The sequence below is a fragment of the Saccopteryx bilineata genome, chromosome 1 (genome assembly GCF_036850765.1).
Source record: "Saccopteryx bilineata isolate mSacBil1 chromosome 1, mSacBil1_pri_phased_curated, whole genome shotgun sequence".
NCBI lineage: Eukaryota > Metazoa > Chordata > Mammalia > Chiroptera > Emballonuridae > Saccopteryx > Saccopteryx bilineata.
In genome coordinates this window covers 271,127,043-271,148,573 of record NC_089490.1, presented here as the reverse complement: position 1 = coordinate 271,148,573, position 21,531 = coordinate 271,127,043, and the positions used below count along the sequence as shown (strand labels likewise).

Here is a 21,531-nt window from a genome sequence, read left to right as displayed (position 1 = left end):
GGGCTGAGGCCAGGTCACTGGCCCACCTGGCCTGGGGACATTTGCTGTGGGTGAGATGACAGTGTGGTACCTGGACTGAGATAGGAATGGACAGAGGGTCGTGCTGCAGCTAGGGCAGAGATGTGTGCTTGCTCCCAGCCTTTCCTCGGAGCCAGCGACCCTTTGGGGCCCTTGAGGGTACAGTGAGGATTGGGGGAGGCAGCAGGGTCCCCCACCTGTGCCATGCTGGTTGATGGGTTAAGGGCCCTGGGCATCCATGCTCTGTGAGCCCCCCCCCCCCCCACAAGAGGGAGTTTGGGAAGAAGGCAGCAGCACTTGTGGATCTAGCCTTTGCCCTCAGGTTCCTCGTTGGAGGCTTTAAAAACGCTGCCGGGCCTGGCCTGTGGTGACGCAGTGGATAAAGTGTTGACCTGGAATGCTGAGGTCACTGGTTCGAAACTCTGGGCTTGCCTAGTCAAGGCACATATGGGAGTTGATGCTTCCTGTTCCTCCCCATCTTCTCCCTTTATTCTTTTTCTCTCTCCTCTCTAAAATGAATAAATAAAATCTTAAGAAAAAAACAAAAACAAACGCTGCTAATAATATTGCAATGGTGGGTCTCTCGTCTCCACTGGTGAAACATAAAATGGCATACTGATTGGGGAGTGCATTCTTAGAGCTTCCACAAAATGCCTTTAACTACTACATGTGTTGTCTCATGTCAAGAAGAACGATTGGTATTTCATAGACTGAATTTTCACTGATTAGACTTTGCTTTCGCAGAAATGAGGCAGACCCTCCTTTCAGGACCAATTACAGAATGCTGCTACACTCCTCCCTCTCTGAGTCCTTGGAACATTCCAGCTGGGGAGAATGTCTGGTGTGCTTATCACTGACAGCTGTGCAGGCAACTTACTTTCTTTTAAATTAAAACAGTGGGTGCTTGTGATGCCCCGAGGCTGTGGGCTGCCAGGGAGGTAAGGCTTTCTGTCTATAGGTAAGGGTGCTGGGTCCTCCTCTCCCTGCCCTGCAGATCCTGAGGGCCCCAAATAGGGGCTGAGCCAGACCCACCAACTCTGCCTTTTTAGTCAACCAGGCAAGGCGAATCCACTTCCTTCCCTCCCTGGAGAGAAGCCCCCCAAACTGCAATGTCCTCAGGGGTTAGTTTCATTTATTATGAGGGCAGTTCTTGGGTTTTCTCCATTTTCAAGACTACAGGGGTAGATCTGACCAAGACATTTCTGGATGAACCCTGGGCCAGGGATTTTCTTCTTCATGGACTCAGCATGGTTCCCTAGTGGGATGACTCCCGAGACCTTTCTTGCCCAAGAATAGCTGGATTTGGCCTCACATTTGAGTTTTTCAGAGCCAGCTGTCTGGGCTCACAGTGACTTCCTCGAACATGTCCAGGGCATTACTACGGTTGGTTCAGGATGCATTGCTGTTGCCGAGAACTTGAGAATTGGGCTGGGTCTGGTCTGCTCTCTCTTCCTCCTCTTCCTGTACACTAGTGGGGACTGTGCCAATTCCAAGGACCATGCATCAGTCCTAGGCTTCAACTCAAAAGCCTGGATTCTGGCACAGCTTTTTAGAAGCTAATAGCAAACATTTACCCAAGATTTACTTGAAAAGAAGTTACTTGTGGAACCAGAACAAGGGCTGGAGGGCAAAATAGTGTTTGGGCCGCTGCCATCTCTGCACCAGGCCCCCTTTAAGCCTTAGTTTGCCCTGTAATTTTAAGCATTCATAGCATGTGTGTGCAGGAGCTCCACAGCATCAGAGGAGTAACAGCCGGAGGGATGGCAATCCATGCACGTGCTACCAAGCCTCAGAGTCTCAGAAAATGAGAGGATGGAGATCCACAGCCAGCCACTGAGGGCGTCCCAGAGGAGTGTGACCTAAGGCTGGATCTCTGCCCATTAAAGGATCTAAAACCCCTGGAGTTCTAACTTCTGTGTTCTTGTAACACTTCTTACTTTGCTTGTATAAAATAAAGCCCCATGAGGTCTTCAAGAGCTCTTTTGGTTGGGACCCCACCTTCCTGTCTTGAAGGAGCTTCTCCCTGTACCTCCCTGTACCCCACTCCTGGAGGCAAAGGGCAGTGTGGGCAGCTTGAGACATTCAGCCACCAGATACTGGGATGTCCTGAGCTGGGGACAGAGTGTAGAGCAAGGCCAGCTGGCAGCAGGACATCAGGATAACTCACTAGGAGCACTGAGGTTGTGACCACTGGTGTTTTCAATTTAGCCATTTGTCACTTTAAAGCAAGAAGGTTTCACCTAGACTTCTGAAATGATTTTATTTTGAAAACTTTCAAATCGACAGAAAATAGAAGAACAGTGTGAGGACCCTCGTGTGCTGGTAGCTCCACACTGCCTTCCCAACTTCCCCTCTCTTCCCATCCCGTGGGTCTCCTTAGTTCCTTTCACTTGGCCAGTCTGTGGTTTTTGTTCGTGCATTCTCAGGTGACAGTGACGTATTTCAGGATCTAGGACATTATTTTGCTGAATCCCAGAACCAGTTAGGTCCTTAGGGCAGGCAGCCTGCCCCACCCTGCTCCAACTCAGTGAGGAAGATGTGTCCCCAGGGCCAATACAAGGCTTCTGAGTAGCAGGACGGGCACAGAAGCCGGGTTATAGGGATGGTGCCAAGGATGGAGAGGCCCACTTTTGGAACCCCTTCTGTCTACTGGGGCAGCGCAGGGGACAGCTGCTGTCCCTGACTGCAACAACCCCTTTTCTCAGCCACTGCAGGTGGGACAGACCTGGGGTCTTAGGAGAGCACCCTGGTCCTGTACAGACCTCTATGATAATTCTTCTCACCCGCTGACCAGGCAGTGGCACAGTGGATGGAGCGTTGACCTGGGATGCTGAGGACCCAGGTTCAAAACTCCGAGGTTACTGGCTTGAGCGTGGGCTCATCGCCTTGAGCACAGGCTCACCAGCTTGAGCGTGGAGTCGCTTCTTGAGTGACTAATCATAGACATAACCCCATGGTTGCTGGCTTGAGCTCAAAGGTCGCTGGCTTGAGCCCAGAGGTCACTGGCTTGAGCCCAGAGGTCACTGGCTTGAGCCCAAAGCTGCTGGCTTGAGCAAGGGGTCACTGGCTCAGCTGGAGCCCTCCCTCAAGGCACATATGAGAAAGCAATCAATGAACAACTAAAGTGCCACAAGTTGATGTTTCTCATCTCTCCCTTCTTGTCTGTCTGTCTGTCTCTCTCTCTCTGCTAAAACAAACAAACAAAAGGCTCTAGAAATACTCCCTCTACTTTAGGCTTATGTCCCTGTGGCCCTCACACACCCCCATGCTGCCAGGAAGACCTTGGTACACTTACTGTTCTAAAAATAATAACTAGCTTCAGGTAATGGGCTACCCTCTTACCCCTTCCTTTCTCCCCTTCCCGTCCCCTCTTTTCTGCCCTTCCCCTCCCCTGCTTTCTCCCTGTAGAAGGTGAAACAGCAGGTGGAGATCTTTTCCTCTTTCTGTGTGTGTATGTGTGTGTGTGTGTGGGGGGGGGCAGTACAGGGAAGAGGTTCCTTCCCCAGGGTGGGTGCCAGGCCTCCTGAGTGCACACACCTGGGTGACTTCAGGCCTCCAGCTTCTGCCAGGAGCCTGAGACAGAAACCTGGAAACCTGGGCCATCCTTATCTCTCCTGTCTCTTATTAGAAATGGCTTTTCTGAATTTGGTTTTATGTTGTTTGGTTATAACGGAAATACAATGCAGGGAGAAAGCAGAGCCTCCACAGCCCAGAGATAACCTGGTCTCCACTGTCTGCTGGGCCTGCAGAAACATACACACACTTTCCAAACAGGATCAGACCATTCTGATCATTCTGTTTCAATATGTTGTGACTGCCTTTGTCTTTACCACCTGTATTTCTTCGTTATGGGTGTAAAAGTGTTTGGGGTGACTCATTGCATCTAGATTCCATAACTTTCAGGACTAACTTTTCTTCAATGGTCATTGGGTTGTTGTCCTATTTCTATGTGTCCTCATTGGTTAAGAAAGTGACCGGCAGCTGTAAGATACAAGGCCATCAGGACAGTGCCTGCAGCGTCTTCCTGGCCACGCCTTACCAGCACTCCTTTGCAGGCTTCCCTTCCCTGTGGCGGAGGGGTGGGGGAAGGGCGGGCTCCCCCGAGCATGCAGGGATGAGCCTGGGGTCCTGTCGCAGAGCCTTAGTGACTTTTGTGTACGAGATTAAGTCCCTTGTGGACCAAGTCCCCTGAACAGCCCCTCTGCCAACCGTGGCTCATTTCTGAGAGAAACCCCTTCCCACGCGCTGGGTGAGCTCCAGCCAGGAAAGGAGGGGGAGGGGAGACCAGATTCCAGCTCAGTCTGATGTGTGGGCACTTCTGTTTCGCGAGGGAACCCGACAGTGTACTGGAACTGCTCTGCGGGCTGTTGGGGTCAGTGGGCAGGGGCCTGCTGGGGGGGCGGGGACAGTGCGGGCAGGGGCCAGCTCTGCTGAGGGCAGGCAAGGAGGGAGTGCAGGGACGGAGTCACCAGCCGGGGAGACCCGCAGTCTAGGGCAAAGGCTGTGAGAGGGAGCTTGGATGATGGCACCCCGATCCGCCCCGCGCAAACTTTTCCCGGGGCTTTGGAGACCGCAGGTGAGGTCACGTGGTTGTCCGGGGCGGGGCGTGGACCGGGCCGGGGGGCGGGTCGGGGGCGGTCCGCGCGGACCCCGCCCCTGCGCCCAAGTCCCGCGGCGCGTCGGCGGGAGCAGGCGGAGCGGAGCGGCTGGAGCGCGCGGTGTGGCCTTGAGCGCGCAGTGCCGAAGCACCATGCCCACTAACTTTACTGTGGTGCCCGTGGAAGCGCGGGGGGACGATGACCAGGAAGAGGCGGCAGAGCAGACCGAGGTGCCGGGCGCCCCCGAGGACCATGAACCCGACTGCTCGAGGCCGGGTGAGCGCGGCCGCACCTGTCCACCGGACAAAGGCGGAGCCGGGCTGCGCCGGGGTGGAGGCGGTCCGGGACTGGAGGGGACTGGAGGAAGGGATGTGGGACTGCATTTCACCCTTGCCTCCCCTTTTCTAGGGCCCCCAGCAGTTCTTTCACTCTGACTACTCCTGAGGTTCCCTTACCTTCACCCCCACCCCGTCCCGCCCCCCTCCTGCCTGCAGAGCCCCCCACCAAGCTTAGCCTCTGGGGGGCGCTGGGTGAAGGATTCCTGCCGTGCCCAGCGCTTCCAGGGCTGTGGGTTCCCCTCTGCTACTCCCCCCTAACCCTCCCTCCAACCCGGGGCCCAGGAAGCACCTTCTTTCTCGCACTCGGGGTGGGGCAGTGGAGAAGTGTGGGAGGTGGGAGACGCCCCGGGGTAACCATAGAAGCGGGGGAGGGGCCTCTCGTGAGAACCCCTGGTCTGGCTGTGCCAGCCTGGCTGTGCCGGATGGGGTGGGGTGGGGTCAGGTGGGGTTCGGGAGCCGCAGTGGGTGGTTCACCCGCAGTAGCGCCTTCCTGCTTCCTCAGGCCTTTGGTCCCCAGGCGGCGGGGCTAAGGGCCACCAGTAGGATAAGACTTATGAGGTCCCAGTTCTGTGTGCTCAGTCCGTGTATCATCAGCAGGAGGGACAGCAGGTTCCTGGTGTGGCTGGGGGAGCCCCCCAGTTGTGCTCAGGCTGAGGGTTTCGCTGGCCCTCTTTGTTCTGGAGTCCCAGGTCTGTAGCACTTTCACTTTCTCTTGTGGGGGCCCCCCAAGCCAGGGTTCCTGTAGGGGAGGGTGAGTTCCCCCAGTGAGCAGCTTCATGCCTACTTTCAGCTCCCCTCTAGAAACTGGGGGAAATGAGAGGATCTAGTCTAGCACCCACAGATGGGGCCTTTGCCTGTGACCCCCCCCTCCCCCAGCAGCCTTGGGAGAAGGCTCCCTGCTCTAGACACTTAGGTAAAGAGGGTGAGGTCAGTGGAGGCCGCAGGTGCTAAGTGCTCACTGCCCTGGCAGGAAAGGCCAGGCCCTCCTGGGGACACCATTAGGAGCCTGCTGGAAAGCTAGTCCTGATGCGCTGTTGTATCACTGGTCATTAGCATCCTGTCCCCTGCCTCAGGTGTCCCGTTCCTTCAGGAAGAGGCAGCTGCCCAGCTTCACTGCTGGGTGTGGGACTGGTCACATTGCTCCCTGGCAGCTCCCTGGCATAGGAGCTTGAGACCAGGTGGAACAAGAAAGCAGAGTCTGGAAGCTCAGCCTTTCCCTCACCACTGCCCCGAGGTTCTGGCTCTGAGCATCAAGGATGAACTCGTCAGGCCACCAGCAGCTGTTGTGTTTCCAAAGGAGACCTCAGCTGCGCTACTGGGTATCTGGTTCTCTGCCTGTTGGTCCCTTCTTGGGACCGTGTTCACTTTTTCTCCAGACATTGTGGCTTGTTTTTGAAGCTTCGGATAATTATCTTCTTGCTTGTCCCTTCTGCACTCAGTAGCTCTCATGTGGTGTCCTGGTCCTGTGAGCCAAGGGGCAAGCGTCTTGCCCAGCTGGTCTTGAGCGCCCAACCTCCCCCACCCCCCCAGTGCTTTCACTTTCTAAACCTTGATTCCCCTCAGTTCCTGCTGTGAGGTGGACAAAGATTTTATCTGCTGGGTGATCTCAGACTCGGGAGTACCAAGTGTGGGCTTTGTGCTCACTTGTTAACAAACCCTTTACGGTTTGAGCTGAACTTACAACAGATACTTGGCTGAACTGGCACAGAACCGACCTGGGAAGGTGACGTTGTGTGTTCTATGCCCTTCATGTTTCTTCAGAAAGAGACATCAGAGACGGTTGTCCGTGCTGAGCAGTCGCAGTGCTTTTGTGTTTCAGGCTCCCTGGCTGGGCTCTTGAGTTTTAACGTAAGCTATCAGTCCACAGTCTGGGGTTAGAGATGCTGTTTGAAGGGCACTGTGTTACCAGCATGATGAGGAGAGAGCCTAGGGAATCCATCACGTGCTCTGCTTTTTGGGGAAGGTCCTGTACGGGCTGGGAATAGCCAGGCTGGAGCTACTTCCAAAGGCCAACATTTGGAGTCAGTGCTGTGGGGGTTTACACTGCATGGTCCCAGGCCAGCGGCCATGTCTGCCCCATCACAGGGTGGCTAACACTGTTGAAGTTTCTTCCTGACTCTGGGTGACCCTTGAACCTCCCAGGGAGGCACCTGGCTTTTCCTGGTGGTGGTGGAGCAAGTTTGGGGAGACTCTATACTTGGAAGTCGGAGCTGTCATGGATATAAGAGGCACCATCCTTACCCCTTACCCTGGGGTCCCACACCTCTCATTTCCATGACAGCCCAGGGGTTCATGAGACCTAATTCTGGTTTATCTGGCCTGGAGGTACGAGGGCCTCGTGGGTCTGTGACACTTAGAGCAGGAAGGATCCCATAGCATCCTGGGCCTGCTCTGTGGCCCAGGCTAGGGCCTCCCTGGGAGACTTGGCTGTGTTAAGCTTGGCCCAACTTGCCATGAGAAGCCCCTGGTGCATCCAGGCAAGTGGCAGCCTGGTGGATGGTGGATGCTGATTGTTGACCTTGAATAAGTCCTGCTGCCTTGACCCCAGCTCTTCTGGCTGGCAGGCCTGTGCCTGGCGCTATAGACCAGGAGGACAGTGGCCCTACACCCCAGCACAGCTTCATGGAGACCCCCCTTGGAGGAGATGCTCCCCTGGTGAGTGAAAATTGGCTGGGTGCATCGTGGGCAGCAAAGGCCAAGGTCAGTGTTAGCTTCTGCTGTAGACCCATTTGAGGGCTCTTCCCACCTCCCCACTCCCTTCTAGCAAAGGTGGGACCTGGTATTCTGGTATGACTGGGGTTCATTTTTCCTGGGGGCTGGTCTGCTCCCTGAGGATGGGCACCATACCCTGGCCCCTTGCGTGATATTTATACAATATTTTGCATTTCACTGTGATGGAGACTGGTCTGGAAGCGGAAAGGACAGGTTTCTAGGTATTCCTGTGTTCTCAGTACTTTGCTTCTCAGTGGAAATACCTCCTAGAAAGGAAGCAGTGAGGAGGAGGATACTGTCTCCTGACTATGAGTATGGTGGGTTTTTAACCGACTTCAGGGAGCCCAGCTTGACCCCTCTCTTGGTGACCCTCTCTACAGGAGTGGGTGAATCCTGGAGGCTACGGGCAGCCTGTGTGGGACCACAGTGGGCCGACAAGCAGGCCCTAATGAGGCACAGCCACAGGCCCCGGCTCCCAAAGGAAGTTCCACCCCCAAGCTTCTGTGGCTAAGTTGGGGGAAGGTCCGCCCTGAGAGGTTGCATGGAGCCTGAAACTTACCCCATGTCTCCTGCCCCCAGCTGAGGCTGTTCACGTGGAATTTCCCATGGCCATGACTCTGCTTCCTCTTCCTTGGGTTGCTGTTCTGCTTTTTTCAATTTCTTTCTATGAGTTCACTCTCTCTGGCTCAGGTCTTGTTGGTTATCCAGGGGGGTCTCTCCTCCTCATGACCTGGTGTTCGGCCTTTCTCTTTGGGACTCGCTATGAAGAGGACCTGAGTAAACCAACATGCTGATCCAGGCAGCCCTGGGGAGCGTCACCTTTGCTCTGTCGTGGCGCGTGGCAAGCTGGCCATTTGGAGTGGTCAGTGGGTAGCCCGTAGCATTCTGGGAGATCATTGGTTGGGCCAATTCAGGGGTCATGGGACCTCTGAGGCGATGACCCCAGGTTTTGAGTGAGTTTTCTATCGAGTGTAGGGCTGCTGCCACCAAGATGGCGAGAGCACAACTCCAGGGGCTTGGAGTGTGGAGCTCGGGGAGCAGTGCAGTAGAAAAGCAGGATGGGACAGTGGCTTCAGGTTTTGTCCTGCTGAGCAAGGACACGGAGCAACATCCGTTACTGGGTTTCAGGAAGGAAGGGACACGTCACTCTGACACAGGAAGGCCAGGCGGCATAGTCGTCCCATCAGCCTGTCCCCATGATCCTGTGTTCGGCCTTTCTCCTTGGGACTTGCTATAGGTAGCTCGCTTATGGATGTTCTTTAGGGGGATTTCATACTGGGTGGGCTGTAGAGGCTGCCAAAGATACTCTATTTGTAAAGGCAAAGGAACAGAAAGTAGTTGGACCCTTAACGAATGGAGCAAGGCTCCAAGTGCTGGGAATGTGGCCTGTGTTCCTGTGTCTTTCATGTGCTCAGGGGGTTCCAGACCATCTTTAAGCGACAGGCCCTCTTAGAAATCAAGTGAGGAGGTGGTTAAGTCCTCCTGCTGAGGCTGTGTGTGCACGTGGGCATGTGTATGTGTCACTGTACCTGGTGGTGGATAGAGAGGGGCTTGGCCACTCGCGTTGAGTCACGTGTTCTTTCCTCCCACCCCTCCCAGGACACCCTGTTCAGGCACTTGGCTGGGGGTGCCATCTCAGGCTGTGCTGGCAGTGGTGATCTGCGCTCTGGTCTTAGCTTGCGTGCCTGTGAACAGTGTATGAACCCTGTACTATAGTCCTTTCTTCTGGAAAGTTCCTCAGACCTGATCTCAACGCTTTGCTGGAGTGGACATCTGAGCTGTGGGCACCAGTGGTAGCTGCTCCTGCTCAGAGCAATGGCCTCCGTGGGGTTGGGCTTGAGGGACACCTCCATTGGCAGCCCCAAAGGGCAAGGCAGCTCTGGGGCCACTGGACACTGGTTATGGCAGCTGCCATCGGTCCTGTGAAGGGTATGGAGTGTCCGCCACAGCCAGTCCATTGTGGTCCTTGGTGCATCAGTGAACGGAAGGGTCCTGGGGATGGAGGCTGTAGGATCCAGCACCTGATTGGTGATGCAGTGGGGAAGACGGGGCACCACGAGGCTCTGGGTGTCAGGGTAGCCTGTCATAAGGGGACACTTGTGCAGGCCTTGGGGGCTGGGGATGGTGGCCCTGGCAGGGAGAGTGGCGAGGAGGTGGGGTGTCCCGTCCACATGGCGACTGCAAGCTTCGGGGCCTGTTCTGCTTCTGATGCCCAGCTGTGTGACTGTCCAGAGGGTCCCTGCCACCAGGAGTCATGAAGGCTGGACTTATGCGCCTACCGCCCCTTGTCACTGTTCATGAGGTGGGCTGTGGCCGTGAGCAGGAAGCAGCTGACTCTATAGACAGGCTGTTTTACTTTATTTTTTTTATTTTAGAAGGAAAATATTTTATTGTTCTCATTTAAATATATATGATGAGTTCCATGGAAATGTTTAATTATGTTCAAAATTGATATGCTGAATTAGCAGCATAAGTAATGAAAATGTATAAATAACCATCATTGCTTTTTATGCAAGCTCATAAAATAAAGTTTTTAGTATAGATGATTAAAATGTCTACCTTAATATAATAAATATAATACATTAAAAATTTAAGTTTAAACTATTATGTAAACAAACAAAATTAATTAAAAAGTTTATGTTTAGTCAGAGTATTAACAATATGCCTGCTATAAATCAGTTGGGATTTTAGAATATGTCGATTTAAACAATTTAGAATATTAACATGGAGGATATTAAAATATTATTTTAATAATTGAGTGTAGAGCAAAACAAAGCATAGAATTAAGATTTTTAAAGATAGTTTACAGATAAGTTTGGTGCTGAGTTTTTCTACAGATCCACGTATCTCATGTCAATTTAATATATATTAAATGTTCATTATGTTTATAGGCTCTCTGTTTTTGTGGTCTCCTTCGGTGACATGGGCACTTGGGTCTGTGGCGGTTTCTGTATTGTGTGCTGGACACAATTGACCATCTGGAGTCAGGCTGGTGACAAGGACAAGCAGTCAGCTCCCCGAAACACAGCCCCCAGGATGGAGGGCCCTGAAATGCAGCCCTCTAGAAACCCAGCCCTTGGTTATAGCCCCCACAATTAGTGAAATGCTGTGGCCCACGGTTGACCCTGGCCCTGGATGGCAGTGCCTGGCACTGAGTCAGGGTCTGAAGCCAAGGGCAGTGGGGACCTGGCCCAGGGACATTCCACAAGCGGAGGCTTGGAGCCAGTGTTTAGAGTTCTGGGAGCCTCTAGCAGAGCTTGGAGGGTTCTCATCACTGTTGCAGGGAAGGAGTAGACCACGCAGTCCAGCGGGGCTTGGGTATGGGGGCACCACTGTGCTGTGTGTGCACCCCATCTCTCTGTGCCCCCAGCTCTGTGGGGCCGGGTGAGCCTGTGTCATTTCCTTCTGGTCCTAGTGCTTTGCTGGGGCCTATGCATCCCTGGTGTCTCGTGTGCTATGGGACAGTGGGAACCCCCTTTCCTCACCCTTGCCTTGGGACCTGGGAGGGGACCAGAAGCCATGTGGCACTGTCCCATCACTTTCTCAGTGGCCCAAGCTCAACTGAATTTCAAGGATGTTTCCTTCAAATAGTTGAGCCAGATGCCCCCTATGTAGAGGTGTGTGGTTGGCTTGTTCTGTACCGCTGGTTTCAGACGGAGTTCTCATGAGGTCATTGGGAAGAGGGTGCTACAAGGGTAAGGTACCTTGTGGTCTCAGGGCTGGTCAGGGCTGAGGCCACATGGGAGCTTGGGAGATGGCTGGCTTATGTTCATGTGCTACTCACAGTCCATGCTGGGTCAGCAAAAGGTATTTGGCCAGGTTGTACCCAGCAGGTGAACGGCAGGCTATCCTTGCCTCCCTGCCATCTGGAGGACCTGGCTGTGGAGGAAGCCTCTGTTAGGGCCTCTGCCCAGTGGACTTGTGGCCATGGTCCTGGGGCCTGACCAGATGACCCCCTGGACTGGGCTCCTGAATTGTGGGATGGGTGACATTGGACCGTGACACCTTCCAGGGCTGCTGTTCTGGGGGGGATGGGGGTGCTGTCTCATAGCTGGGCTGCCAGACTGAAGGGGTCCATTTGCCTGCTTGCATAAAAGCCCAATAAGATGCAGACAGGAGTTTGCAGTCAAAAAAGTAAAGGCTTATTTTAAGGAAGTTTTGCCAAGCCTTGAGTTACAGGTAAGCTAGAACTCGAAGGCCTGGCTGACTCCCCAAGACTTCCAGGGAGTGGGTTATACCGGAATAAATTATTAATCACGTTAGAGTCGTGAGGCTCTACTGATTGGCTGGGGCCAGAGTAGGGGGTAGTTGATCATTGTGTCAGGTCCTGCTGTCAGCCCTGACATTGTTCTCTCTTATTTTCATGAGGGTGTGGTCCATAGGGTGGGTCCACTTTCCTGCTTTTACGGGCCTGGGGCTGAAACACACCTGAAGTCAAGATGTTATCTTTAGCTTGACAGAAATTCCTTTGTCAGCAGACCTGAGGCTTTGTTCTTAAGACAGTTTGATGCTGGCCAGAATCTGTTGTCCTAAAGAGAAAGGGTCCTGTTAAAGAAAGGGAGTGTGCGCTGTTACAGCCGGGCACAGCGGATGCAGGCACAGTGAATGCACGCACAGCGGGTGCAGGCACAGCAGATGCGGGCACAGCAGATGGGACGGCGGTCAGGTTTGGGGCTGCAGCCTCTGGTATCTGGTCTGTCGCTGATGTTGCCAGCCGCCTGGGTCTCCTGTCATCACCTCTGTGGGCATGAATTTTACAAGAGCTGTCCTCTGCAGCTGTGAGACTGGAGGGCAAAGTTGGTATTCAGTGTTATGTTTTAACTACTGTTCGCAGGGCCAGGAGCTTTCTGTTTCAGTGTGTTCACCAGGGTGTCCTGTAGTCCTTTTGTAGCGAGGGCTGTGCTGGGGAGCGTGTGCAGACGCCTGAGGCTGGCCCGGGGCCTCGAGGGGAAGCCCATCTCTGTGGGGCATGCCTGAGCTCAGGAGGCCCTGTGGGGCTGAGGTGGGATAACTGTGGCATGGACAGCACCGGCAATAGATGTGACAGAGAGCCATCCAGACCCTGGCAGGTGACTGGCTGTGGGCACCCGCTGGGGACTGGCCTGAGGAAAACCTGGGCCCCCTTCTGGGGGGAGATGGGGCAGTGCTGTCCAGCAGACAGAACAGTGCACAGAGGGCACCTTTCTTTTGTGAGAAAGGGGGGAACTCCCTTATTATTATTATTATTTTACTGTTTATTTTATTGATTTTAGAGGAAAGGAGAGAGTGAGAGAGAGAGACAGGAACATTGATCTGCTCCTGTATGTGTCCTGACCGGGGATTGAACCAGCAGCCTCTGTGCCTTGGGACAATGCTCCAAGCAACTGAGCTATCTGGCCCGGGCGGGAACTCCCTTTCTTGAGTGGAGATCTGCTCCGTGCAGATAAGCCCTGGAGTTTCAGCAGGACCAGCCAAAAGTGAGGCGCCCCGGCTCGACGTCCACGGCTACCAGCACCGTGTGAGTGCTGGAACTTCCTGCCAGGAGTGCTGGTGAGCAGGCCCTGTATAGTGGTCTCTGGCTGGTGAGGGCCCACGGGGCCATGGGCCGTGGGCCTGTGTCTCTGGGTCCCTTGCCAGGAAGGCTGAGAACTGTTGGTATTGGGGTCTTGCCTGGGGTGGGAGCATCTGCGTGGGCCCCACTGCTGGAGCTTTGAGCAGAGCCCTGAGCAAGGCCCTGGTGCCTCCTTGGGGTTCCTGGCTGGCTTCCTCTTTTCTTTCCTTGGGTGGTTTCTTTCTGAGAAAACAGTTGGGGGAGGAGTGGAAGTGCTTTTTTGTTTTGTGTGGATGGGGACGGGAGCTGCGTTCCAGGCAGCAGTTTGGTTTCCTGCGTTCTGGGTCATTCTCAAGTCCAGTCACCCCTGGCCTGGCCCGGCGGGACTCACAGGCGTGGGGTCTCTGTTGGGAGAAGAGCCAGGAGCGCTCGGGGCCTGTGTTCACCACTGAGCGTCAGAACCTCTTTCGATTTGGCTGTGTGATGCTGACGTGGAGCCTGTCAGGGCATTCACACGGAGGCCGTGCCCTGGGCCAGCACGGTGGCTGCGGCCTGGCGCCGTCTGCGAGGTGGGGGTGCACCACGCAGCCACGTCTGTGTCACCCTCTGCTCGAGTGGGCACACCCACCTCAGAGTGATGTGAGGCCCCGGGGGACGCTAAGGCCACCCCTGAGTTCTCCTTGTGCCTCACTCTTCCTCCCCAGAGCTGGCCTGTCCTAGAGGTCACCCTGATCTCTTGTTTCCCGGGCTCTGTCTGTTCACAGTGCCTGTGAGTTGGGCCTGGGTTCTCGAAGGCTTGGAGGATGGTCACTGGGGAGGGATTGAGTTGAGCAGGAATCAGAGGAGAGAAGCGCCAGGTTGTTCTTAGGTTTCCTCCTCCCTCCAACCAAGGGACTTGACCACAGCCAGACAGGAGCCAAGTCGGTAATGGGAGCTGCCCCAGGGGGCTGGTGGGGGCTCTGTGCAGCCCCCCTCAGATTGCCTATTGCCGGCCCCTGGGATGGGAGAGGTTGGTCCAAGAGCAGCAAGCAGCCCTGTGAATGAGGTGGGTGTTGGGAATGTGGTTCCCCAGGGCCTGTCATTTCCCTCGGTGGGGTGAGAGGAGATGCCCTTCAGACAGAGGCACTGCGGACATATTCCTCCCAGGAGAACATCTCAGAGCTGTGCTCCCCAGCGATGCCCATGTGCACATTGTGTATGTGTATGCATGTGTATATTTGTGCATGCACAAGTGTGTGTATGTGTGCCTGTACAAGGCTGTTACTGTGTGTTGTATGTTTTGTGTGTGCTGTGTATATCTATGTGTGTTTGCGTACTCACATCTGTCTGTGTGGTTGTGTATGCCCCCATATGTGTGTGCTGTATGTGTCTGTATGCTTGTGTGTGCATGCACGTGTGTGTCTGACTTCTTTGCCAGGGCTTTACGGCTGCTCCTGGTCTGTTACTCTGTGTCAGTGCCTCTTGGTAGCTGAGCACTGGCACTGTCTTTGCTTTCTAGACTGTGTGAGTCTCAGATTTGAAAATGTAGTAGAGGTGGGGTCTTGTCCAGACAGAGGGGCCCGAGGGCCCTGCATGGAGTGATAAGTAAGTTGAGAGTGGAGGCCCTGATCCCGTTTTAAAGGTGATGCTTCCCTCCAGCAGCTGAAGCCCTCCTGACCTCTTCCCTCAGAATTCCTGACATCTCCTCACTGTTCCCCATGAGACCCTTCTCCCTGCCAGTGGGCACCGTGGGGAACAATGAGGAGCCCTGGGGTATGTGCCAAGTTAGTGAGAGAGCGAGAGGAACACACCTGCGTCCAGGTGGGCTTAACTTAAGGCTGCACTGCAAGCCTGGGGGCTCCAGTCCATCGAGCCCGCAAGGCCACTCACACCTGGTGCCACAGCGCTGCTGGCAGCAGGATGCTTTTGATGCTTCCAGGAGTGAGAGCTGTGTCCTAGTGGGAAGCCTCTGAGATTAGTGTCAACGGGCCCACCTGCCTATCCAAGCAGGATGTCCAGCTAGAGGCCGGGCGCACGTGGATGTCAGTCTTGTGTGTGAGGGGGATGCCTGGTATTGGGATAAGCCATGGCTTCCATCCATACTTTGGAGCTCCCGTCCGTGGGCCTGGGACACTGCTGCCCAGACCATTGCATTAGTCTTAAGTAACAGGCTTTGTTCATTGGAAGAGGTCAGACAGGGTGGGTACAGGTGTTGAGTGCAAAGGAAAAAGGTTTAATTTGCTCACTTGAGGTTCACAAAGAACCTGGACGTTGGGAAGCAGCAGGTCCTCTTCATGAGAGGTAGTGGTTGTACTGCAGGCCTTTGCATGAGGTGCAGTTGAAGGGACCAGGTGTGCTCTGTGCACGGGGCGCGTGTCCCGTATTCGTATCCTGTTCTCGCAGGCTGGGCAGCTGTGTTCTCAGAGGACTCTTTTATATACTTTCCTAGAAGCCCTGGTGAGGAAGGGGAAGGCTCATCAGCCCTCCCAAAGACCGCACTGGAGGGAAAAGAGCTTCAGGGCACAGTGGCAGTAGCGGCTGGTAGATTGTGGGTGGTTCTCGTCCTCTCAATGTTTCCTCTGTTTTCAGCGCAGAAGGCATTTCTGTTTTAGCCAGAAACTTGCTGTTAAAAAAGTGGGAACTCAAACTCAAGCTTTCCTGTTTGTTTGGCCTGAATGCATAGCCCCAGGGGCACCTTGCTAGTCTCAATTGCTCAGCTGCTGGATTTAGGTCTCAGCTTTGGTCCTGGCTGAAAAGCATGGAGGGCAAAGGGCAAGGGCCAGGGGTCATTAGTTAACTGTTTGGATTGTGGAACCTAAAACCACTTTATGCCAGCACTTAACCAGTTCAAGGAGTACTGGCCACGGGGGTAGTGGCTGCGGGGTGCCTCTGGGGTCCAGCTGATTGGATGCACCCTGAAGTCACCAGAGAGGACACCATTCTGCTGGAGGTGCCTTGCAGCTTCATGGAAAGACCATGTGTTCCCCCATCACCTGAGCCTTGGTGCGGGCCCCTGTGTGGTCCGCAGTGTCCCGTGCTAGGCAGACCGCCTGTGCTTGGTGGCAGGAACAGGAATGGCTGCCGATGTTGGTCCAGCCTAGCCAGCTGACCCTTGGGAACGCATCTGGCTCTGAGCCTCAGAGGTCACTCTGCTGCTCCCTGAGGAGCCGTTCTGGTAGAGACAGTGGTGAAATCCCACGTTCAGCTGAATGAGGAAGGCGTGGGGGAGGAATGTGCTGGCTCGCTCAGGGAGGGGAGACTGTGTGTGGAGGTGGAGGGAGGGTGGAGGTTGTAACTGGAGAGTGGAGGAGGACACAGTGCACTGGGGCCTGCTCGGGAATGCTGCCCTTGGCAGGGCTCGGGCTCTGACCCAGTGTCTGCAGCAGACCACCGTGGTCTGGGCTCCTATGCCATGGCAGGACACAGGCTCTGACCAATGTCCACAGCAGGGTCAGGCTCCCAGGGAACAGCAGGAAGGTGAGTCTGCTGGCCGTCGCCTTGCTGCTGAGCCTGGGCAGCCTTGGCTGAGTTCCACTATCCTGCCTGCTTCTCTGGGCTGAGAGCTTTCCCCTCCGACCCTGCAGAGGATTCAACTGTGTTTGCTCAATAATGACAAGGACGTATATACTTCTCTCAGGGGCGCAAAGCCTGAGTGCCCTGCAGCTTCTGTGTGGTCTCCAGAGGGACCAAGTTCAGGTGTGGCCTGGAGAAAGAAGCTGCTCTCTGCTGGGCTGGCATCATCCCTGGTCACTAATGTTCACTGCTGCTGGGGTTAAGTTTGCGTTTCAGGGAGCCAGTAACGTGGACATCAAAACCGACGCAGGGAAAATTGATTGAGGGCAGAACAAAAAGAGACTAGAGATAGCCTCTGGGGGCGTGGGAGCACTCTGGGTCGGTGGGAGCACTCTCTGGGTCGGTGGGAGCACTCTGGGTCGGTGGGAGCACTCTCTGGGTCGGTGGGAGTTCTGTGTCTCACGGGGTCACTTTCCCAGGGTGTTGGTGGCCGCTCTGTGGTTTTAGATGTCCCTAGACTCAGCTGGATGGCAAGGGTTTGTGATTGGGGTCTCTGGTCTATTCCTGGGAAAGCTAGTCTGTGGTGTTGGTGGGCTGCAGCTCTGGGTCCTAGGCCTGGGCCAGGCCTGCTGACTAGTGGGTGTCATCTGTCCAGAGCCAGGACCTCTAGGGACAGATAATCTGAAGGTGCTATGAGCAGATGTGTTACTGGAACTTCGTTGAAATCTTGAAGGGACCAGCAGGTGTGTGTAGTCACTAAGGTCTAATTGTGCCATGTTGAGGAGTAATGTATGAGATGCTGGCTTCCTTTGATTCTTGGGGCTAGAGAGCCAAGGGCTTGGGGAGGGGGCTTTTCTAGGGAGTGGGCTCCTCTCCCTGCTGCAAAGTGGGGCACAGGTGGGGCCAGCTCCTAAAGCCAGGACACCTAAGGCTGGGCTAAAGGCAGAATCTGCTGGCCGACTGCCCAGCTGATGAGAGTCACATGGGCTGTGTGTTGAAAGCTGGCTGCTGGGCTCTGCAGCATATGGCCAGCAAGCTGCCTGCTTTTGTCAATAAAGTTTTGTTGGAACATGGCCCTGCTCCTTGTTCACACATTACAAATTGTCTTCGGTGGCCATGAGAGGGGACAGTGTGGCCCTTTACAGAGAGAGCTTGCTAGCTTATAGTCTAGAATGTTCCCAACCTTGCTGTCACTCCTGACATCGACTTGCTCAAAGATATCTGGGTCAGATATCTTGCAGAATGCTATAGAACTTATACACATATGCCCATTGCCTTGAGGCTATTATCAGGAAAACTCTTCGAGCCAAAAATGCCATGGGATGTCCTATCATGCCTAAATGTTGGGGTCAACCTCCCATTGCCTATGTGACCTCAGACGACCCTTCCCCTTTGTAATCAATATATGCCAACCTGCCTTTTACCCTGTGGTTTTAGAGTGTTTCTTGGATTCTTGACCAATCACTTAACATAATGGTTATGAATGACAATCTCTGGTATACTGACTTTCACGAGCTGCACCTGTCTGTGTGTTTTCTGGGCCTTGGTTTTCTAATTTTTTTCTCTGTGGCTCCACTGAGATGAAAATTGTCTTTTTACTTAATGCACTTTACATTTGGTGTAGATCTGGATTTGTGGGGAACGTGAAGGTGGAGCAGGTTCCCGTGGGTCCTGATGTCCACTCTGCACTCACTGTGGTGGTCACAATGGAGGGCCGGTTCTGTACACCACTGCCTACTGCACTCCAGACCCTCACCCTCTCACCTCACCCCCGATGTCCTTCTCTGTCTCCAGACCCCACGCTGCACTCAACTGTCATGGCTGCTTAGGGTCCTGTTGGCTGCAACAGGTTTCAGTCTGTCCTAGTTTTCAGTGGCTGCATGGTTCTGAGGAGGTCGGCACGTAGGCTGCAGGAAGCACTCAGTATGGGTGTATCTGTGATTGTCCTCATGACTAGACTGGGGCTGTGGGTTTGGGGAGGAAGCCCTCAGAGGGTGTGTGTCCTTCTCATCTTTTTTTTTTTTTCCTGCGAGAGACAGAGACAGACAGAGAGGGACAGAAAGACCGGAAGGGAGAGAGATGAGAAGCATCAACTCGTAGTTGTGGTACCTTAGTTGTTCATTGATTGCTTTCTCATATGTGCCTTGACTGGGGCTTCAGCTGAGCCAGTGATCCTTTGCTCAGGCAGAGACCTTTGGGCTCAATCCAGCCACCATGGGGTCATGTGTGTGATCCCACACTCAAGTTTGTGAGCCCATGCTCAAGCCAGTGAGCCCATACTCAAGCTGGTGAGCCCGTACTCAAACTGGTGAGCCTGTGCTCAAGCCAGATGAGCCTATACTCAAGCTGGTAACCTCAGTGTTTCAAACCTGGGTCCTCAGCATCTCAGGCCAATGACCTATCCACTGCACCACCGCCTGGTAAGGCATGTCCTTCTCATCTTATCAAATCAAGGGTGCCCACCATCACCATGACCCAGCCCACGCAGGTCACTAGCAGAGGTGTGTTTGTCAGGTTTCTGCGCTCACATCGCCCTTTTTCTCTTACTGTACTTTACTAATTAGGAATGAGTCATACAGTCCACTTCACAGCCTTTTAATTTAAAAAAAATGAGTGGCACATGACTTTATGACTTCGTTTTATTCCGTATTGTAGCCAGTTGTCACTGTCTTGCTGCCCAGGTCACCCCATGTTTGGGACATCCACTCTGCCTCTGGAGGTGGTGGTGGGTGAGTGTTCAGAATTTCCACTTATTATTAGGTGGTGAGTGTTTGTGTCCTTGGCTCAGGACCCCTGAATGCTTCTTGGGCCATTGGTACAATGACCTTGAGACAGTCAGGCTACTGGGCCACTTCTACCCTCTGCTGTGAGACCATTAAATATGCATTTTAATGGCTATAAAAAGACTAATTACAAGAAGTGGCTACTGTGTCACAGAAAATCAAATATCTAGCCTGAGCACATCAAGAGTACAGAACTGAGTGGCAGGAGTCCAGGCCCTTGTGAACCAGATGCTAATGGCTTGTGGCCATGTGACGCAAGCGGGTGTCCTGGTGAGTTCTGCACTCTGACGGCGGTCTCCGAGGGGTCCACTGCCGGCACCAGCTGCAGCCGGGCCCCGTCACGGGCACCGCAGCGGGCACACACACCGCCCCTCCCGCTGCTGCCACGTCAGGGGTGACTTGATGGACTCCTTACGTGTTTTCATGGGGTCTCCATAAAGTCTCCTGTTTTACTCCATTTTAAGGAAAATTTCCTTCTGTTCTGACAGTTGGCGCCTGGGTTCTTTCCTCCCTGTGTGATGTAGTCACAGCCCAGCCTTCCCCTGGGGGCGGCTCCAGCAAATGGGAGCCCACCCAGCCACCTCAAGTGCCATCCCCGTCCAGCTGGTGGTGTTTCCAATGGTCTGGCTGACAGAAGGAGCACAGTGAAACTCATGCTCGCTGGTTCTGCAGGTTTACCTGGCTAAAGGGTTTGTTTTAGAACCTAACTCATTTAATGTTTTCTCAGTGACAAGAAAAGCCAGTACCAAACCATGGAGGGAGGGGAGGCAGTTTTGGAGTCTTTCTGGGATGGGTTTCGTGGCATAATCCTCCCCCCCCAACATGTCTCCTTAAGGAGTTAGAATCCCACCTGTTCTCTGTGCAAAGCGGCAGTGTGGCTATAACGTGTTCTTGTGTCTCAGCTTTGGAGCAAGTGGTCGAGGGCTCGCCTGAATTAGGACCTCCCACCTTAGCACATTGTTTTTCTGTGCAGTAAACAACAGGTAGTTACATCTAGCTTGTAGAATCAATAAATTTTAAAACTATTCTTGTAATTGTGAGGCCATTGTGAATTTTCAGTCCTCAGATGTGGATGTGAGTCAGAAATGGGTTTACCTTTGGGCCAGAAGAGGAAGCATTGTTGGGGGATGGTTTGGGGTTAATCCTGTGACCTCAAGGTAATAACTGTGATTAAACATTTGCCTGGCAGACACTGGCTCTTCCATTAGAGCAGATTAACTGTGGCTGGGTCATCTGCGAGAGAGCGCTTTTGCCTGTGGACAGCAGGTGTGGGTCCTGCCCTCAGGCTGGCTTGGCCCAGGACACCTGATCCTGCCCTCCCTCATCACACAGCCTTCCACTTTATCCCGGTTCATCAGAAGCCACCACTGTGCAGCAAGGACACCTGGAGCCTGGGGCCTGGGGCCTGGATGGCTGGTGGGGCCCAGCACACAGGAAGGCTGGCCTGTCCCTCCAGCCCCTGTGCCCCAGGGTTCCCTCTGTTCAGGCTGGTCCTCAGTCTTTGTCATCATGAATGAGCAGAGTGACGAAGGGGGCGCAAGCCCAGGTGAGCGGCTTCCCCAAAACTCAGGTGGGTCTTAGCTGGAGGAAGACCCTCACCCTCCAGAGCTTTGGTGGGCCTCGCAGGGTTGTGTCTGGGGAACGGGAGGAGGTTTGAAGCCTGCTCTGCCCTCTGAGATGCACAGTAGGAAAGGATCAGGCCCTGGGGGTCTTGAGGACACAGTTTCCTTTGTTCAAACTTTGTCACCTATCCCTCCTTAAAAAATAGAAAACGAAATTTGAGTGTATTTAGAGGTATAGGTAGTCAAGGAATCGTAAGAGCCATCCAGGCGCTGTGTTAATCATGTTTCCATGTTACAGAGATGCAGGTGAGTCTCTCAGGCAGAAGCGTTTGATTTTTACCGGAGTGACTCAGCCGCAGCAGAGTTGAGAAGTAGACTCTTGCGGGCACGTCCTACTGGGAGAGGTTGCTGCCCTGCGCCTAGGGTGGCCTTGGCAACAGGGAGTGGAGGCCCTGTGTCCACAGGCACTGCTAGGTGGTGTCAGGACGAGCTTCTGAA

The 21,531-nt window shown here is 54.0% G+C and overlaps 1 protein-coding gene across 10 annotated transcripts in view; it reads left to right on the top strand.

The window, feature by feature from the left end:
- Positions 1–21,531, top strand: part of SLC12A7 (solute carrier family 12 member 7) — a 91,646-nt gene that overhangs the window by 28,702 nt on the left and 41,413 nt on the right. For 2 of the 10 annotated variants that reach the window (XM_066243178.1, XM_066243169.1), the window contains exon 1: positions 4,697–4,892. The exons of 3 other annotated variants lie outside the window; for them this stretch is intronic. In XM_066243178.1, the coding sequence (XP_066099275.1) occupies positions 4,769–4,892 (124 nt within the window). In that variant the 5' untranslated portion in view covers positions 4,697–4,768. Of the gene's footprint in view, positions 1–4,696; positions 4,893–13,176; positions 13,196–20,821; positions 21,042–21,531 lie in introns of those variants that run through there. 5 more of the 10 variants (XM_066243209.1, XM_066243201.1, XM_066243193.1 and 2 more) reach the window with 3 other exon arrangements.